Raw genomic sequence first — 20110 nt, forward strand, 5'->3', positions numbered from 1 at the left:
CGCATTTCACAATGTCCAATTTCCCTAGACTCATGCCATGCATATTCCATGTTGCTAGTATATGAGCTTTGGTACAGCGCAGTCCTTTTCCTTTCAACACGAGGTGCATCTGCATCTGGGCTTCCTAAAGGGCTTTCCCCCAGTTGCATCATGAGGAAAACCCTGACTACTTGTACTCAGACCTTGCTCTCCCCCAGTCGAATTTAGAGTATCCTTTGGTCTGGGGGGGCCTACCATCGGATTCCATATCTGAATCACCTTTCATAGGGTTTTCAAGGCAAAGTTTTTATAGGGTAGGTCACCAGGTTTTTTCCTAACCCTTCCTATTTATCCGGGCTTGTGACCGGCGTATAGGGATGGCTCCTACACGGCTGGGTTAAGAGTCTTTTCACACAGTTCAATTCTCGGGATGTTGATCTGCTGTTGTTTAGATTTCTGTTACACGGACTGAGAATCTCTGATCTGGGGACAAATGATTGTTTTCACAATCATTCATCCCCATAGAGCTCTGTACATTTCCCTATGCACATGGAGAAATGTACAGCCAACCAGGGAGCATTTTCATACTTGCCAAAATCACCCAACATATGAGCATTCGCTCAATCATCTGGTAATACAGTAGTTGTCCCCTCTACATGGCCCAATGATCAGACAAGCAAACATTCAGGTGAACGTCCGTGCCCAATAACTTGGTCTTGCAAAAGGGTCTTTACAGACCTCGATCAGTGGTCATACATGGTATACTGGAATCGGTGGATTCTTACGTAGATCACTATGTTGGAAAGTTTCAGAAGACTTGACTTGAAACTTGGCATATTCCTGAAAAAGTGAATCCTCACAAACTTATGATTCATCTATAACCTAGTTTTAATTTTCAGGAGTTTGTGTTGGATAAACATTCATTGTAAGTCTCTGTTGGTGGACTTTTGAGGCATTCTGCTTACTGTCTGACAAAATTCATATTGCCTGACATTTTGGTGTTGTGGTCTGAATATAATTGTGTGCTCTGAACTGAAAAGGCTGACCTTTCTGTTTAACACAGAACTTTTTGTACCTTCAATGACAAAGGTATTACTCAGAAATTATTTCTAGTCCTCCCTAAGAATTTCCTCAGTCTCCCTGCAGATTGCATTATAAATCCAATCAAAGTCTCAGGTGTCCAAGAACAAAGCCTTTTAGGATTTTGTTGGTTGACTTTGGACAAGTGACTTATAAGCTTTTGTTGTTTACTATGAATCACTCTGGGCTCACTGTTCTGCTGATATCAAAAAGAATCTTCCACATAGAAGATTTCCTACCCTGTGATATATGTTGGATCTGCTCAAGGCTTAAGGGCTAGAGATGAGCGAACGTGCTCGTTTAGGACAATTACTCGATCGAGCATCGCTTTTCTCGAGTAACTGCCTACTCGGGCGAAAAGATTCTGGGGGAGGCAGGGTGGAGCGGGGGGGGGGGGGGGGGGTAGCAGGGGGGAACAGGGGGGAGCTCTCTCTCTCTATCCCCCTCACTCCCCACCGCAACCCCCCGCTCACCCCCGGCACCCCCCGAATATTTTTGCCCAATTAGGCAGTTACTCGAAAAAAGCGAAGCTCGAATGAGTAATTGCTCTAAACGAGCACGTTCACTCATCTCTATTAATGGCTCATTCACACGAGGGTATTTGCACAGCATATCATGCTCACAATTTTTGCACGCGTTCTAATCAGTGAATAGAACCCATTGATTTCAATGTGTTTGTGAACATGAGCATATTATTTCACGCGATGTGCGATAGCGTGAAAAAAATATGTGGTATGACCTGTTTTGGTGTGCACGAGACCTGTGTATTCACTGTGTATTTGCACAGCATATTAATGGGCCAGGCTGTGTTCTTTTTTGCATATGCCAGAGTGGGCAGAATACACGGGCATATGCGATTTTCAGTCACGTAAATACACAGTGTATATACGCAACTAAAATGTGCTTACTCCAGTGTGAAGCGGCCCTTTGACATTGTACTACATGGAATATGGATTTGTTCCTAAATTGTCCTTGGGAAAGACTTGTCATGCCATAAAATCACCCTTTACCCAGATAAGCTCTTCTTAGGTTCAACTCCTGGGGCTTTCAATGTTCAGTTGAGGCATAACCCACCAATCACTGTCAATGAGTGAGGTCGGACTGCCAAGTGATAAGTTGGCAGTGCCGGGAGATCGACTTAAAGAAAAGCTCATTCATGGGAAGGGAGGTGAGTATGTAAAAAAATGGGGATAGAGCCAGCAGGGCCATGGCTGTAGAGCCATACAGACAGTCCCACTGATTTTATTCAATTGCAGGTCGTCTTTAACATTCTTCATTTTGGAACATATTGATAAAACTTAATGCAGAGAAGTTTTTTTTGGAACAGATGAGACGTAAAGCAGAAAATTTATATTTCAAGTATATACCGTGCCTAGCCACCAATTTTTGCATTACCAAGGCCAGCTGTATAGCTGCACAAAGTGCATCCCCCTCCTGAGTTTAGGGGGGGCCTTTGCTGCCAATAGAAAAGCTGCATGCCACCTTGATACAGCAGCTTGGTCCTCTGCAGTCACAGAAGACGGCTGGCTCCGCCACCCTTGCAGCATATTAACATGCTTATTGCCCTCAAATCTCATTTGGGCTACAGTATGATCCTACTACGTCACTCAAGTGTTTGAAAGTTTGTTTATAGCTAGAGAAGAACACTGACTTTTTGGGAGAGGGTAATATTTCTGGTAAGGCTTTGGCTTTATTCTGGATTTCAGTGTGGAAGCAAGGTCTTTTAGTATAATTATGTAATTTCCTTATAATGATGCTAATTTCTTAGAAATAACATTAATGGTTTGTCTCCCAAGACAACAAAAAGGATAATAGCTCTCATTATTTCCCAATAATTAGACTTAAAGAAGGCCGAGGTGTGATTGGTCACTATAGTGATATTTGCAGCGCATAATTTGTTATTCCGTTCTCTTTCTTCCATTGCAAATGTGTATATATTCACAAAATATGTTTGTTCTAGAAATGTAATGTATTACAGGGCACACAAGTTTTAAAGGGAAAGTCTCCCACTCTGTTGGTGCCCAGCTGTTGCCTATTCACATCAATGGAGCAAAGCTGTAGTACCTGACGCAACCCATGGACCGCTGTGGCGCTATTTTTGGAGGAAAGAAGTTAGTTATTATAATTTTGGACAACCCCTCTAATGCAAATAGTCCAGAATTCTTACAAGGGTCTGAGTTCATACTACCCTGTTTTTCTTCACCCAACTAGCCAGTGATTTTAAAGTTTCCCTAACTTTCCAGAATACGCTGCCATGTATGTACATGTGTAGCACTATTTCTGGTCAATATATGACTTGTGTATGGCATTTCTTCATCAATTTCTGCTCTGCAGGCTTTATCCCTCATTCTCAGTCCTCTCTGAGCTGGTACGTAGAGACGTTGGTATGATGTTTACCATATACTGCAAATTGAGAAGAGGAGATCCTACTCCTCTACCAATATCTTTCATATACAGAGAAGCAACAGCAGCATGGGGTGTATTATGCAGCAGTAAAGAGCAGTGTAGCTGTGAATTTAGCTCTGTGGAAGGTAAAACACTTACTAGAAACTGCAGCCACGTCTCAGTGTGAGTTTCTCTGTCTCCCTCCCACAATTCTCTTCTTCTCTATATAGATTTCTATGGGCAGCATGAGACTGCAGTAAGTAAAGGCAACATCCACCAGCTTCCTATAATCCTCCTTGTTATTTCTGTAACTAGAGAAAGATTTCATTTCACAGTGGGCTCTGGGCAGCAAATTAGAAAGGGTGCTACCCCTAGTAGCCAGCACTTTAGAGTGAACAGGGCTGAGTCAGTAGTAGTATAGTCCAGGAGGCTTTCCTGTTGGCGAGTTATGGCCCTACGCTGGAAGAGCTCTCTGTTGCAGGGATTGTTCAGAACGGACACATTCAGAGGGGAGGTAATGAGACGTGACCAAATTTCCGCTCAAAATCGAACACTTTATTAAAGTCTTTTTAACAGGTACAACTTTAACAAGGATGGATGCAGCATATGCAAGTTGAGACCAGGGCACAGGTATGTTGGATTAACATATAATAGGGCAGCGTCAGACTTTCTCTCCAACTTCGGAGACTGCTCCCAACAGCTGGTGTGCAACCGCAAGTCACTCCTCCACCTTCTTAATGCCACTCTGCAACTCCCTCGCAAACACTTGCGTGCGCTTATGTTAACTCCTCCCGCTTGTGACAGTCCACCATGCCTGCACCACAATATCCCGCTGTCCGGAAAAGTAATTCACATCACAATTTGTGCCAATGTTACAAAAATGTCATTATGGTTATCTCACCATTTTTTTACGTACTACTAATAAAATAAAAACACAAAAAGGGAAGTTATGCCAGTAGAAGGGAAGTTCTGTTAGAGGGGTGTCCCCCCCCCCATCCCCACACACACACACACTCACCTTTTACATTCACACCACTTATCACAGGAGGGAGGTTTTTGAGGTTCTAAGTAATCCCCTTACATTTGTCAATGTTCACCAATGGTGCCTGTAGATAGCTGGGTGTTTTTCTTACCCCATAATTCTGTTGACAGTTTTACTAATATAGAGGTATCTTCTAATAACTTGGCCCTTGACATAACATATCGTCAGATGTGTGATATGAGATGAAATTTTAAAAATGTCATCTGTCACCATATCAAAAAAAAGGATACAATTAACATACACTTTTGTTTACTGGATTGCTGTGGCTGACGCCTCTGATGATGTCATCTGTTGAGCATCCGTCAACCGTAGGCTCCAATGTTAAAAACATAAGTTTTTTTCACTGTAAAAAGTAAAAGTGTATTGTATAAGGATTGTTTAAGGTCATAGTGGACATACAGTATCTTTATATCTTAGGCTAAAGATCATAGAGAAGAGTATGCCAGTCAACAGAGCACTTTGTTCGGACAACATAATGATCATATTTAACATATGGCACTATAGAATATTAGAGGATCCCATATAGAAATCTTATAACTTTGACCAGTTTAAAGAGAACCTGTCACCTGGTTTCACCCTCCTAAACCATACCATCATGCTTTCACCCTCGCAAACACCTTTCCAAATGTATATCTAGCAGTGTCCTACAGCCTAGGACAACTTGCGGCATTGGGTCATGCGTGGAAGAACAGGGTAATACAAACTGAGCATGCGCTAGTACTAAAGTGTACGGTATTAGCAGGATATGGCCTCTGTAATGACTCTCGTCTTTGTATAATTGGCAGGCTCTGACATCAGAATTTGGTGTTTAGACTGAACAGATGACTTGTACATGGCATTTTTTGTCAGTTTCCTCTCTGCAGACTCTATCTAATTCTCAGTCTCTGAGCTGGTGGGTGGAGATGGCTGCTATGATGTTAACCATACACTGCAAATAGAAAAGAGGAGATCCTACTCCTCTATCAATATCTTTCATGGAGTGTGCAAAGCCTGTTTAATTCCACCAAAGTCAGCGACTGATTAACGTGAATGATGTCCCTTATGTTATCCACAACCCAGCTGACCTGCCACGCTGCTGCTGCACTGTTTAGGACCGCTGCATGCACAGTTTGTCTTCTCCTTCGACATCTCGGGACATTGGGACTGGTACGTGCACAAAAGAACAGGCTAGTACAAACTAAGCATGTGCTAGTACTAAAAAGTCCTGCATTCGAACAGATGGCCTCTGTAACGGCTCTCATCGTCTGACATCAGAATTTGATTTTTATACAAGATTATTTACCGACATGTAGATGGAAGTTTTTTCCATCGCTGTGTACTATACATGCATATACACCCACATTATATCCCAGGGTAAGGTTGAACTGCATTAGCACATAAATTGAAGTGTTGTTCCAGAACAGTGGAGGGGAACAGTACACAGACTTCCAATATTAATCTGTCCACACAGGATTAATGCAGGGAAATGCACAGTGAATGAGTTTTCATTCACATCATGCTTTTGGTAGTTCTCCTTTAAGCAACTGACAGCCTGAATGTGCATAATGAACTTTACATTACCTTTTATGTGAAAGTAGGGCAGTGCTGGATGCAATGGCTTTTAAGTAAAAAGAGAAGTAATGGGTTTGCCTATAGCAACCTGGCATCGATTTTCATACTTTCCTTTTCATGCTTTTATACTTCCTCTTCACTACAAAAGAGAAGTTCATGACTACTTTCTCTATGCTGGTTTCTACAAATCATCAGCAATATGTTTTGACTCAGAGAAAGCCCTGGCCCTATGCTGATGTCTGATCTTGTACTTAATACCAGCTACAGCTTTATATTAAAGAGGACCTGTCATATTGTCATGTCAGCAGTGCCGGCTGTATAGCTTTGCAGCAGCACCCCCCCCCCCCCCTCCCCTCCCATCATACCAACTCTTCTTCCATTCAGCTGTCAGAGAAGTGAAAGTATTAAGTGGGCAATCCCACATGAGTGGGTCAGATTCCGCGTACAGAAATCTGCAGCGAAGGACCTGCAAATGATCGCATAAAGGAATTGCAAATGGTCGCGTGGATGTACGCATATGGACAGCATATCTTCCGCGTGGAAGAGAGATCATAAGCAGGGAATGACATCAGAAAGTAGCCCAACCCCCTGGAAACACCCTTCTATCGCTCATGTGACTGCCCAGGAGACATTTTCTTGTGTTGTCATGGTGAGAGATGTTCTGAGAGTCTTCAGAACAGGATACTGCGCTCTAGGCTTGGCTGGTTTATACTACTTATTTTGAAAGTAGTACAAACCACTTAAAAACAAAGCAAACACTTGTTCTTGTGGAGGAAGGGCCCAGAAGAATAAGCAGAGGTTGCAGTCAGCAGTCTGGATGGTGTGATGCTCCAGGGATTCTGTCCAGCATTGTCTGCCCACAAATTCCTGCTTTCTTGATTGCATTTGTACCTGGTCTCCTAGCAACTTGTGTAAGAATCCGCATCCATACACAATGTAATTGCATATGCACTGCAGATCGAACGCATCTATAGAGGCCAGATTAGAGAACCTGAATTTTATTCCCATTGCTTTTAATTGAAGTCAGAATCGCGTGTCTCCATTCACAATTATTTTTATTAAATCAGGGCGGTCACTCCTGACCTGATTATTTCAATAATTGTTCCACACTAGTAGGAACCACCAATGTGATAAATACATAGCGCCAGGAGCTGATTCTAAAAAGAGCCTCTATAGGGGAACAAGGGTGTGTATAATGTATGAGACCCTGGCAGTGGACCCCACAGGCAGGTGTTTTTCATGACTTAGGCCTCCTTCTATTGAACCTAATAGCTCAATGCTTACGGTGCGGAATTCCACACCGTAAAATCTCCCGTCCTCACCCGCGGCATGCTCTATTTGCCGTGGGTGTGCGCGGACAGCTTCCATTGCAGTCAATGGAAGCCGTCCGTTCACGCTACCTTCCGCTGTAGCACAGCATTGCATTGCTCAACAGCCCGATCACCGGGTTGGCCTCTGAGTTCTGATGAACAAACTAAACCATGTTTGCTTGCGCTGCTATAGTGCTGAAAAGATCTCGTGAACGGGCTACTTCAAGGTCCGGGAAGTAGCCTATTCACACGATCCAAGCTGCATGCTCCGTGCTTTCAAGGCTGCCGTAGAAGCCTATGAAAAGCACACAGCAAAGATAGGAAATGTCCTATCTTTGTTAGATGTGCTGATTCAGCGCGTCTAACAACCGTCCATGTGAACGCTTCTATACGAACCTATAACAGCATGAAAATAGCGATCGTCTGAACGAGCCCTTAAGGAGATATAGAGCCATGACACACTTCTCATCGTAGGCAGTGGTAGCATTTTGCTAGGATGATACCAATGTTTAATCAATGAATTTCAGACCACTGTGACCAAGTTACAGACCAGAAAATAGACAAAGTGGCACAGAGCCTTCTTAGCACCACTGCCACTTTCTTTCAGTGATCACAGTGGTCAGATTTCACACTGTTCGGACATTTGTGACATATACTAGTGTACGTGATAAGAAAACTCCTTTTTTTAAGGGGTTTAGGTTAATTATATGAATTCTGAAGTCTGTCTTTTGCTGGAAAGTAGTTTGGAAATTTAATTTCTCAGATAGATAGATAGATAGATATGAGATAGATAGATATGAGATAGATAGATAGATAGATAGATATGAGATAGATAGATAGATAGATAGATAGATATGAGATAGATAGATATGAGATAGATAGATAGATAGATAGATAGATATGAGATAGATAGATAGAGAGATAGATAGATATGAGATAGAGATGGATAGATATGAGATAGAGATGGATAGATATAAAATAGAGATGGATAGATATGAAATAGAGATGGATAGATATGAAATAGAGATAGAGAGATATAAGATAGAGATAGAGAGATATGAGATAGACAGAGAGATATGAGATAGATAGATATAAGATAGAGATAGATAGAGAGATATGAGATAGACAGAGAGATATGAGATAGATAGAGATAGATAGATAGAGAGATATGAGATAGATATAGAGATATGAGATAGAGATAGATAGAGAGATATGAGATAGATAGATATAAGATAGAGATAGATAGAGAGATATGAGATAGACAGAGAGATATGAGATAGATAGAGATAGATAGATAGAGAGATATGAGATAGATATAGAGATATGAGATATGAGATAGATAGAGAGATATGAGATAGATAGAGATATGAGATAGAGATAGATAGAGAGATAGATGGATAGATATGAGATAGATGGGTGGATAGATAGATATAGATATGAGATAGATAGATATAAGATATGAGATAGATAGATAGAGAGATATGAGATAGACAGAGAGATATGAGATAGATAGATAGATAGATAGAGAGATATAAGATAGATAGAGAGATATGAGATAGAGATAGATAGAGAGATAGATAGATGGGTAGATATGAGATAGATGGATGGATAGATAGATATAGATATGAGATAGATAGACTTTTAAAGGAGTTTTTCCGCCCATGTGACTGACAGTTAGAAGGCGTCCGTTTCTCTCCAGCGCTGATGAAAGAAAATGTGACCGGCAATGAAGCCGGTCACATGTTCTTTCCTCCGGCACTGCAGAGAGACGGACGTTTTCAGGTACGTCCGTCTTCTTCCTGCAGTAACACGGGCGCCGATGCGCCCGTGTGACTGAGGCCTGAATTGAGTCCCAGTCTAGTGTTATCACTGACTCCCATTTCTGGCATGATACTGACATTGGGTCACATGATATAGACCTCCTACCTATCTGACCACTCCTTTTGCGTCTCCTTTACCGGCTCTACCTCCCCTCCTCTTCCCCTTGCTGTTGGGGTTCCCCAGGGCTCGGTCCTTGGCCCCCTCCTCCTCTTCATCTACACAGCCCCTATTGTACAAACCATCAGGAGATTTGGTCTCCAATACCACCTCTACTCTGACGACACCCAGTTATACACCTCCTCCCGTGACATCTCTGCATCTTTCCTCCAAAACCTCACTGGCTGTCTGTCCGCTGTCTCTAACACCATGCCCTCTCTCTACCTAAAACTGAATCTCTCGAAAACTGACCTCCTGGTGTTTCTGCCCTCTACTAACCGACCTCAACCTGACATCTTCATCTCCCGCTCCCTTGGGGTCATATTCAACGCCGATCTCTCCTTTACCCCCTACATCCATTCTCTGGCCCGAACATGTCAGCTGCACCTCAAGAACATCGCAAGAATCCGCCCTTTCCTCACCATGGACTCGCTAAAAACGCTCACTGTTGCCCTCATCCACACTCGCCTCTATTATTGTAACTTGTTGCTGATCGGCCTACCCTGCACCAGACTCTACCCCCTCCAACCCATCCTGAATGCTGCAGCCAGGCTCCTTTTCCTGTACAGCCACTACTCGGACGCCTCTGACCTGTGCCAGTCACTGCACTGGCTGCCCGTTAAATACAGGATTCAATTTAAACTCACTACCTTCATCCATAAAGCTCTCCACAGCGCCGCGCCGCCCTACATTGCCTCCCTCATTTCAATCCATCACCCAGCCAGTGCCCTCCACTCTGGTAATGAAAGCAGTGCCCCTTTAATTAGAACCTCTCATTCCCGCCTCCAAGACTTCTCCAGAGCAGCACCAGTCCTCTGGAATGCACTACCAAAGACTATGCGGGCAATCAAGGAATCACAAAACTTCAGGCGTGCTCTTAAAACGTACCTCTTCAGGGAGGCATACCATATCTCCTAATCCAAACCCCTCTGGATCCCGCATGATAACATGCTCCCTGACCTACTGACTGCAATCCCTGCTAGCCACCATCAGCTGCCCCCCTGCAGTCACACCGCTTCTGCCGTCACACGGCTTAATGTCTGACCATTGTCTGTGTGTATAGCATCCCTCACTCTCCACCTCGCCATGCCGTGCACATCTCCAGACCCTTTACCTTCTGTGTCACCCTATTACTTGTATGGAAGCTGATTGGAGCAGGACCCTCACCTTTATTGTTTCCTTAAACTGATTACTACATGTAACCGTAGTTCTGTAATTTTTGTACTTTTGTCTCTCGGTATTCCTCTGTCTTTGTAAGCGCTGCGGAATATGTTGGCGCTATACAAATAAAGATTATTATTATTTTTCATCCCCCTCCCGAGGTGTCAGTGATGTGTTTGCAGGGGTCTGGCTAACTGGCTCATTTTAATAACTAAGCCAATCTCTACTCCGCCTCTCTAGCCATAACAGGGAAGGGGGGGGGGCTGGTTTAATTGCTGAAATGAGTCAGTCAGCCAGCATGTCACCAACATCGGAAGGCAATAAATCACGTAACCCACTCCCAGAACCAGGCTAGTGCCACTGGGCCTGGACTGCATACGGGTAAGTTTATATCCCCCTAAGCTACTGATTTCCACGCTCTATCACTTTTACTGATCGGTTTATTGGTTTTGCAGATCATACTTTTGAAACTTTGCAGGGACAGATTGGAGATGAGTCCAATGAAGCTCATGTATATTCATACATGCACCCTCCCCCTGCCCTCCAGATGATGATTGACAGCTGCCTCTGTGTGCCCAGTAGCATGGAAGGCCTCGCTAATCATCATCTGGAGGGAGAAGAAGGGTGGGGGAACATGCATATATGAATACAAATGAGCTTCATTGGACTCCTCTCCAGTCTGACCCTGCAGATTTTCAAAAGTTAGATTTGCAAAACCACTAAACAATCAGTGTGTCATTTCTTTTGATAGCTTGTCAACCTAAGATACCTCTACACATGATGACAGCCATCCCACAGACTACTGCCCAACTATCGCTCTTGTGCTTCACATGGTCAATATGTGAATAGAGGTGCAGTGGGCTAGAGATCATTCCATCCCGCCCGCTTCCATTCACAGTAAACAGGCAGTCATTCATAGTTGAAAAACTGCCTGTTTACATGGACCTATAGTCGCTTGGTTTTTAGATCTGCCAATTCCGACAAGTAAGTGATTTGTCGCTCAGTGCCCTGTCGCCAGCCATATGTACATGGGACAATTATTGCCCAAATTTGCTGCTTCAGTGATAAATATCAATATCAATAATCGTCCTATGTAAAGATACCTTTACTAGTGATGTATTTCCCCATCCATAGAATATGTTGGCGCTATATTAATACAATTCATTACTATTATATAAAAAATAGATGTGTGCTCTCCAATATATTATAGTCTATTCTCAGTGCATTCTTTAAATGAACAAATTAACTCCTTCAAGGCAGTCACAGTCATTATATTGAAGCCTGACAGACGTGAAGAACAGCGCTGCCATTATATTGCTGTTTCAGTAGTCATCGTTGGATATTAAGAGTTACTGTCATTTCGATTTTCAAATGAGTCATATGATGTTTTGCCCTCGTTGAAGAACCCCGTAATGATTCACACCATAGCTTATTAAATTACTTATGCTTTGAGGAGGGGGTAAAGTTAAGGGAAGGATAGGGACAGAAATGAAGAGGGGGTTGTATTTCGAGTCCTATAGCGACAGCGTTCTGCTTAACTGCTACCTTTGATGTAGCCCTAAGACTGCACCTGCACCTCCCACTGCTGTTTGGAAGACGTCAGGCTTACGCATTAAAAGCATCTGCTTCTGACTCCTGCATATCACTGTATGAGCAGCACAGTATCCTCTCCACCACTCGCTGCCGCTGTGCTACAGCTTCACTAACTACAAAGCAGCACTGGGCTTCCTTTCATTGATCGATTTTTTTTTTTTATTATACAACCGGTCTAATCACATAAACCTTACTCATGTTAGAGCTAATAGAAGGTAAGTTTAATGACTTATTTTCTAACAATACAGAATGCAATAAAATGGATTGGATACGAAGCTGCTGCTTTACAGTATGTCTGGCCATATAGTGCAATGTTATATTAGTGAATGTTATGATGAGTATTAATATGCATATGTGTTAAGAGAATTATGTCTAGCACTAAGCCATGTATGATAAGGTATATTATATAGTCAACGTAATAACAATATACGTCCCGAGCAACCGGTATTTATAGTCCTAACGGCTAAACTCCTTTACAATGTATCTAAATAATCATTACATTAAATCAATCTATTGACTCTCACTTCTAAATATTTTTTTTCATTTTCATGTTGGTGTGTTTTATTCTACAAGAGACAAAGCAACAAAATACGCAACATAATGCATACTATATGATATGTGTATGTCCATGCGAAGATTACATGTTGTTATATGTAACATTTTTTATTTATATATGGGTGTCTATATAATGTGTGTCTATATAATTGTATATATGTGTGTATGTATATATATATATATATATATATATATACACACACATATATACAATTATATATATACACATATATACAATTTTATATATATATATATATATATATATATATACACACATATATACAATTATTTATATATATCTAGTATGTAATATATCGTTAATATAAGAAACTGTAACTTTAATTAGATTGAAGAAATGGAAAAGTTTATTCCAACTATCAATGTAACTGGCAATATGACTAAACAAGCAGAAATAAATGACTAGATGGTTACTTATATCATTAGTATTATACTATCTATATATTCTGACTGTGATCTGCTGGATACAGAACACTCTTTGCTGGTTTATCGCTATTTTTTTTATGTAGGACTTATGCATTAGAATATCTAATATTAAGTCTTGTATCTGACCATGACATCCAATTAGGAGTTCTGGAAGGCTTATGTTGTGTTTCAGCTGGTACCTACTGGGCATAAATCATCCTGCTAACACAACATTGGCTGTGTTTGTGGATTGGTATTCTCATCATTACACTGTTGCTGTGTAGACTGCAGTCAGCCTCATGAATGGAATGACGTCAAAGTGGTTGTTTCTTACAGTGAAATGACAGTAATGAATTATAGGTTGATGTAGAGCAGACAAGGTCATGCGGAGGAGGGCTGAGATAATTTTTTAATTAACTTGTTCCCTTCATTTTGTCCTCCCAGTCAATGGTACCCCAGGGAGCCAGCTTTCCACTCCTCGCTCGGGAAAATCACCAAGCCCATCACCAACCAGCCCAGGAAGTCTGCGGAGACAGAGGGTACAGTTTTCATTTCTTCACTATTGCTATTGGCACCAAAATATTCAGTGCACTTTTGAATCGCTTCCTGTTGTCACTGTCACTTGTCTATCAGAATTGTACTGTGCCTTGGGAACTATATATATATATATATATATATATATACACATATATATATATATATATATATATATATATATATATATATATATATATATATATATATATACAGACACATATATATGTATATGCATATATATATATATATATAATAAGGTAAGTAGGTAAGTACCTTCCAATGCTGTTATAGTCCTGTTTGTACTTTAAAAGTCCACGTTTCTTATTACCTTGGGATATGCTCTGTGTTAAATTTCCAATACACAAGTGAAAGGACCCAAAATCATCAGTCACATTCTGTATGAATGTCAATCAACATGATTTGTTTGTCTTTATGAAACGTTTGTGGTAAACAATGTGATAATGGTTCTCTCACAAAAAGAAAGAAGATTTCCTTTGTGATCTTCACAGTACATGTTTACTCTGCCAGTTCCTCACTCCATATGGTGTCTTAGGACATGACTTGAGTAGAAGTCAACTGGAGACAGCCATATTGCTAATTTGGTCTTTTGAATCTCATGGTTTTGGTTAGCTATGTCACCTGCCTTGGAACAAGCTTCTTGGATGATTCATGTCTCCTTAAAAGGAAAATCTAGTGAAAATGGTTTCTGATATTTCAGAGTTATAGTGTAATGATTGCATTGTGAAGTTAGTGCCCAAACCATCACTTATATCCTGAACTAATGGACCCTATAGAGCATTTAACACATTAGGCAACTGCAGTTGTTATGAATAAGCAATCTATAGAAATATTTTATTATGGTGGTTGGAGAATATGAACATCTCTTATACGATCTTCCTTCATATATGATATAATGGAGGATCTTTTTAAGTGGGACCAGAGTGAAGGTAAGGAGGTTTTCGACAATTCAAATAACTCCCTACCAGATGGAAGTATTATGGAGGTGATACCTCTATTGGGATAAGCGTTAAAGAGACTCCGCCAGCTACTTTTAGCCCTATAAATTAAGCATATGGGCTGGAAAACAGGCGACCCGCTGAGTCCGGGGATAAAAGTCTTATATTTTTATAAATAAATATAAATCTTGTTATTTGTATAGTGCCAACTTATTCCACAGCACTTTCAGGTAATTATTAATTATTACCCACCACCAAGCTGAGTTCTCATTTTACCGACCTCGGAAGCGTGGAAGGCTGAGTCAACCTTGAGCTACCTGAACCTTCCGTGGATTGAACTCATAACCTTCCGGTTGTAAGAGCTTAGGACAGCATTGCTGCCTTAGCACGGGACTCATGACCTTCCCCGTTGTTCCCTGAGTATGAGTGCTGAAAGCCGTCGCTGCAGTGCATAAAGCAGGACTACTATAGAATGGGTGTACTACTTAACAGTGCTGCTCAATGCATTCAACGGTGACTTTCAGAGCTCATATCGGGGGAACTACGGGGAAGGTAAGTATAAATCCTCCCTCCCAAAACTCAACGGATCACCTACTTTGAGCCCATAAGCTTAGCTTATAGAGCTATAAGTAGCTGACGGAGTCTCTTTAAGTAGCCTCGAAAGCTTGCATATGTAATTTTTCTAGTTGGCCAATAGAGGTATAACCTCCATAATACTCCCGTGTTCTTTTACACAAGCGTATTTAATATTACATAGGTTTTCCTGGCTAACACGATACCTCGCTATTTATTATCTACCAAATGGAAGAATAGCTTTCTATATGATATCCATGCAAACTAGAAGTCTTGGTGCTGATAAGAATACAAGTAATCTCTACATGTACTGTATAGTATGTGCTTATTATAATCTCTATTGACTCCTTGGTTCTCATTACTTACATTAAATATCAGCATTACAAACCTCTGTGACCTTTAGCTTCTGCACTATCTTGCACAAAGATGGCTGGGACGCCTAACTGCTGGTTGCTTTATGTGTTGCCATATATAATGGTATTATGCGGCATGGGATTAAGGGGCTTGTCCGGGACATTCAAAAAAAACTGCCTGAAGTCAAATGATGTGATAAAATAGCAACATAAATCTTATGTGATAAATTCCACACCACTGCGTTGGTCCTGACAGTCTGTGTTGCTGTCGTGTAGTGATGACGTTCTGACTAGAGATGCATCCTTTCTTCCCTTTCCTCTTGGTTGATTATGCTCAGATATGTATGCCACAAGATAACTAGCTTTGCAAAACAACATAATTTTGCAATACTGTGTCTGAGAATGTCTATTTTATATGCCTGTTGTGGCCACCCAGTCATTGTGATGCGCATTGCAGCATGTCATGATATTGTTTTGAATGGATTGCCTGAGAAATTTCAAGCTTTAAAGGGCAATCAGGAAAGGTCCATTGCCATGGAACCCCTACGAATCAGCTGAGCTGATTTCTGCAGGAAACAGACAGCTCTGTTCTTACTGCAGTGGCCAGGCTTGGTATTGCAGGACAAATTTTCATTGAAATGAATGGGAACTTGGCCTGCAATACCAAGCCCGGCTACTGGTGTATGAACAGAGCTGCCTGCTTCCTGAAGAACTTGGCCTGCAATACCAAGTATGGCCAATGCAGTAAGAACACAGCTGTCTGCTTCCTGCAGAAATCAGCTCAGTGCACAAGTAAACCGGCCAAGAAAACAGCTGATTGATAGGGGTCCCAGGCTACCAACTTCACCATTATTTACTATTGATGCCTTATCCTAATGATAGGGCATCATTAATTTACAACTTGCCAATCCTTTTAACCAACTTCAAGCTGAAGTACTGAGGTGGACACATCAGTACCTGGAAGTGACCACTGCAGCCAGTCATTATTTTCAGCTGTGTTTGGCATGTGACCGCTGAGAACAGAGATGACAATAAAGTCGTTTTACTGTGCGATGAAATATTTGCTGTTACTGTAGCTTGATTATTTGCACTATAGTGATTATATGTCCCTCTGAAACATATACAGTTCTTATAGAGTTAATTACCCTAAAAAATGGGTCCTGATTAGAGATGAGCGAGCATACTCGCTAAGGACAATTGCTCGATCGAGCATTGTCCTTAGCGAGTATCTCCCCGCTCGGAAGCAAAGGTTCGAGTGCCGGTGTGGGTGACAGGTGAGTTGCGTCCGTCAGCGGGGGGGGAGAGAGGGAGAGAGAGATCTCCCCTCCGCTCCTCCATGCTCTTCCCCGCCTTTGCTCCCGAGCGGGCAGGTACTCGCTAAGGGCAATGCTCGATCGAGCAACTGCCCTTAGCGAGTATACTCGCTCATCTCTAGTCCTGATGTTTATTCTCACCTTTGCACCTCCTATTCCACTGAAGTGAGAGAGTGTCTCATATGTTCACATAACTAGAAATTAAGCATATGTATATAATAGCCATACTCTTGTATTCATATTTCAGTGCAAGTCATTCCAGCTAAGCCAAACAAAAGACATAAAAGAATATGTATAAATATATATAGAAGTCTCTCTCTATATATCAATGTATAAATTAGTCTTGCTAATTTGCCCTGCGCATGGCGTGCATATGCCCTCTGTACCCAGTGCACAGCAAGTTTGGAACATCAAGTGCTAAATGAACGGATACACACTTTCCGGCTCTTCCTTTTTTATATTCCGCCCCGAGCTCTTACCGACCGCTGAGCACCATACAGTTTTGTTTGAAGTTATCAAAATAATGTAAATATAAATGTTATAGAGGTAACCTAGTTTCACAAAGATATGCATATTATGTCTCCTGCCACAAGCAAAGACAATAAACAAGTTGACTGATCTTAACAGCAGGTTTTCTTTTATGAAGAAAGGCAGCAACAAGATAGTATCTAATAACCTTACAATTAGAGATGAGCGAGTATCCCCGCTAAGGCACATTACTCGAGCGAGTAGTGCCTTAGCCGAGTATCTCCCCGCTCGTCTCTAAAGATTCAGGGGCCGGCGGGGGGCGGAGAGCGGCGGGGGAGAGCGGGGAGGAACGGAGGGGAGATCTCTCTCTCCCGCGCTCCACGCTGCAACTCACCTGTCACCGGCGCCAGCCCCCGAATCTTTAGAGACGAGCGGGGAAATACTCGGCTAAGGCACTACTTGCTCGAGTAATGTGCCTTAGCGAGTATACTCGTTCATCTCTACTTATAATGTGTTCTTCATTGGCCAGAAGGAGAATTGGACTGGCTTGTGTGGCTTATGTCAATATGGATATTGTAGACTTCTGAAAGGGCATTTAGAGGGTCTGCTGTCAGCTGCCCAGCATTATAATTTAGTGGCACATATAAGGCAGTCCTCAAGAATTGCACCGAAGAATGATAAAACTAGTGGGGAGAAAGAATCAGTCTCCCAGTCTGCAAAACCTTGCCGTTTTGCATCATGAACAGTGACACAAACTGCTCGGTCATCTCTATAAGTAGATGCTACCCCTGCTGGGTCCTGAAATATCTGTCAATATACAGTATTTAGTCATTTAAACAGAAAACCTGGTGCTTTATATCTACTAGGGTTATCATCATGCTATGAAAAAGTAAGGAGGACAAGCCTCTGGCAGGTATAGATTTAGGGGTGGCAAATCCATTAGGACAAACTCCCAGGATCTCTGATAAATATACACTATCCTACCAAAAGTAATTGGACACCTGAGCAAGAATCAAAAGTAGTATTGTTAACATATGTTAATACTTAGTGGGGCCTTCTTTGGTCCTAATGACATTGGATACTCTCCGCAGCATACTTTCTTCTAACATCTGATACACTTTAGTTGGTATATCCCTCAAATCATCCTGCAAATGTATGGTGAGTTGTCTCAACAAAGATGGACACTGTTCATATTTCCTGACCTGATATTCTAGTTCACCCCAAAGATGTTCAATATGATTCAGGTCTGGACTCTGTACAGGCCGGTCCAATTATGGCACATTCATATCCTCAAACCAATGTAAAACGGCGTTGGATTTGTGACAAGGCGAGTTGTCTTACAGGAAGTATTGCTGACCATTCCCATAGCAACATGTTATTGACTAGAATATAAAAGTACACCTCCGTGTTCATGGATCTCGCCACTACAACCAACAGACTGAGATCATGCCATGTAAAACATCCCCAGACCATAATGGACTCTCCGCTGTAATTAAAGGGGTTGTATCAGAATTTCAAGGTATTCCCTATCAACAGGATAGGGAATAAGTTGCTGATTGGTGGGGGTCTGCGACCCCAGCTGATCTTGAGAACAAGACTTGTTCTTCTGTCATTGCAGGGATTGCTTGCCCCCCCTCCCCCCCCTCCAACAGAGACGTTAATCCGAATGGAGCACTGCCCACACATGCACAGTCAGTGCTCCATTCATTTCTATGGGGCTGATGGAAAAACCTGACCCGCTAGGGTATCTCGGCATCCCCACTGAAAGTGAATGGGGCACTGGTGCACTTGCATGACCATCTTTCTATTCAGTCTCCTTCTCTCTGCACGAGATGCAGTAAGCCCACAGTGTGGAGGACATAGGACACAGGAACCCTGTTCTTGAGATGGGCAGGTATCTCAGAAGTGAGACCCCCACCAATCAGCAAGTTAATCCATATCCTGTGAATAGGCAATAACATAAAATTCCGGTACAACCGCTTTAACTGCTGGCACAACATACTCAGGCAAAAGGCGTTCCCTCAGACATCCTTCAGGTACATCTTATTTGAAGATGGAGTAGTGTGATTCATCACTCCATAGAATGTTTTTACATTGCTAAACTGTGTAATAATAATGTTCCTTTCACTATTGTAGTGGGCCAATGCATCGTCTTTGAGAGAACTTGCCAGAAGTTTGCAGGATGATTGGAGGGAAATGTAGTGTATCAGACATTAGTAGAAAATTCAATGTCATTAGATCTAAAAGAAGTCCCACTAATTATTATTAACATATGTAGATAAGTACTACCTTTGCTTCTTACATTGGTGTCCAGTTACTTTTGGTAGGCTAGTGTAGATTTGAGCGTGGCAAAGTTATGCAAGTGGTCCTAATTTAAAACTGACATAATTTACCAAAAAGCAAGTGAAAGCTAACATTATACTTTAAAGGAGTATTCCCATCTCTGCTTCTCATAGCCGAGACAGCAAACTGCTGTCATGGCTACCAGCCAACCTGTCAGAGCCTACGGAAAGAGTTGAGCACTAAGCGCAATGCTATTTCTATAGTTCTTATTGAAGTGAATGGGAGCTATGGAAATAGTGTAGCACAGCACACAATGGCGGTTCCATAACTTCCCAGGTTATGGAAGCAGCATGACACGATGTGCTACGCGGTTTCTGTAGCTCCCATAAACTTTAAGAGAGCTACAGAAACAGAACTGCACTAAGCGCTCGGCTCTTTCCAACAGGTGGTTGGAACAGAGAAGCCGGTTTTCTCATCTCTGCCATGAAAAGTCAAGATGGAAATACCCCTTCAATAGCCTGGGCAACCATCTGAAAAGGAGATCTGTGAGCTGCTGTTTGTCAACAGCTGT

The 20110-nt window shown here is 41.9% G+C and overlaps 1 protein-coding gene across 5 annotated transcripts in view; it reads left to right on the forward strand.

Annotated features, from left to right (window-relative positions):
• Positions 1-20110, forward strand: part of DCLK1 (doublecortin like kinase 1) — a 382755-nt gene that overhangs the window by 247720 nt on the left and 114925 nt on the right. For 4 of the 5 annotated variants that reach the window (XM_066582756.1, XM_066582763.1, XM_066582790.1 and 1 more), the window contains exon 6: positions 13501-13595. In XM_066582756.1, coding sequence (XP_066438853.1) covers positions 13501-13595 — 95 coding nt within the window. Of the gene's footprint in view, positions 1-12186; positions 12294-13500; positions 13596-20110 lie in introns of those variants that run through there. The other variant, XM_066582771.1, reaches the window with a different exon arrangement.

Source organism: Eleutherodactylus coqui, chromosome 1 (assembly GCF_035609145.1).
Source record: "Eleutherodactylus coqui strain aEleCoq1 chromosome 1, aEleCoq1.hap1, whole genome shotgun sequence".
Taxonomy (NCBI): Eukaryota; Metazoa; Chordata; class Amphibia; order Anura; family Eleutherodactylidae; genus Eleutherodactylus; species Eleutherodactylus coqui.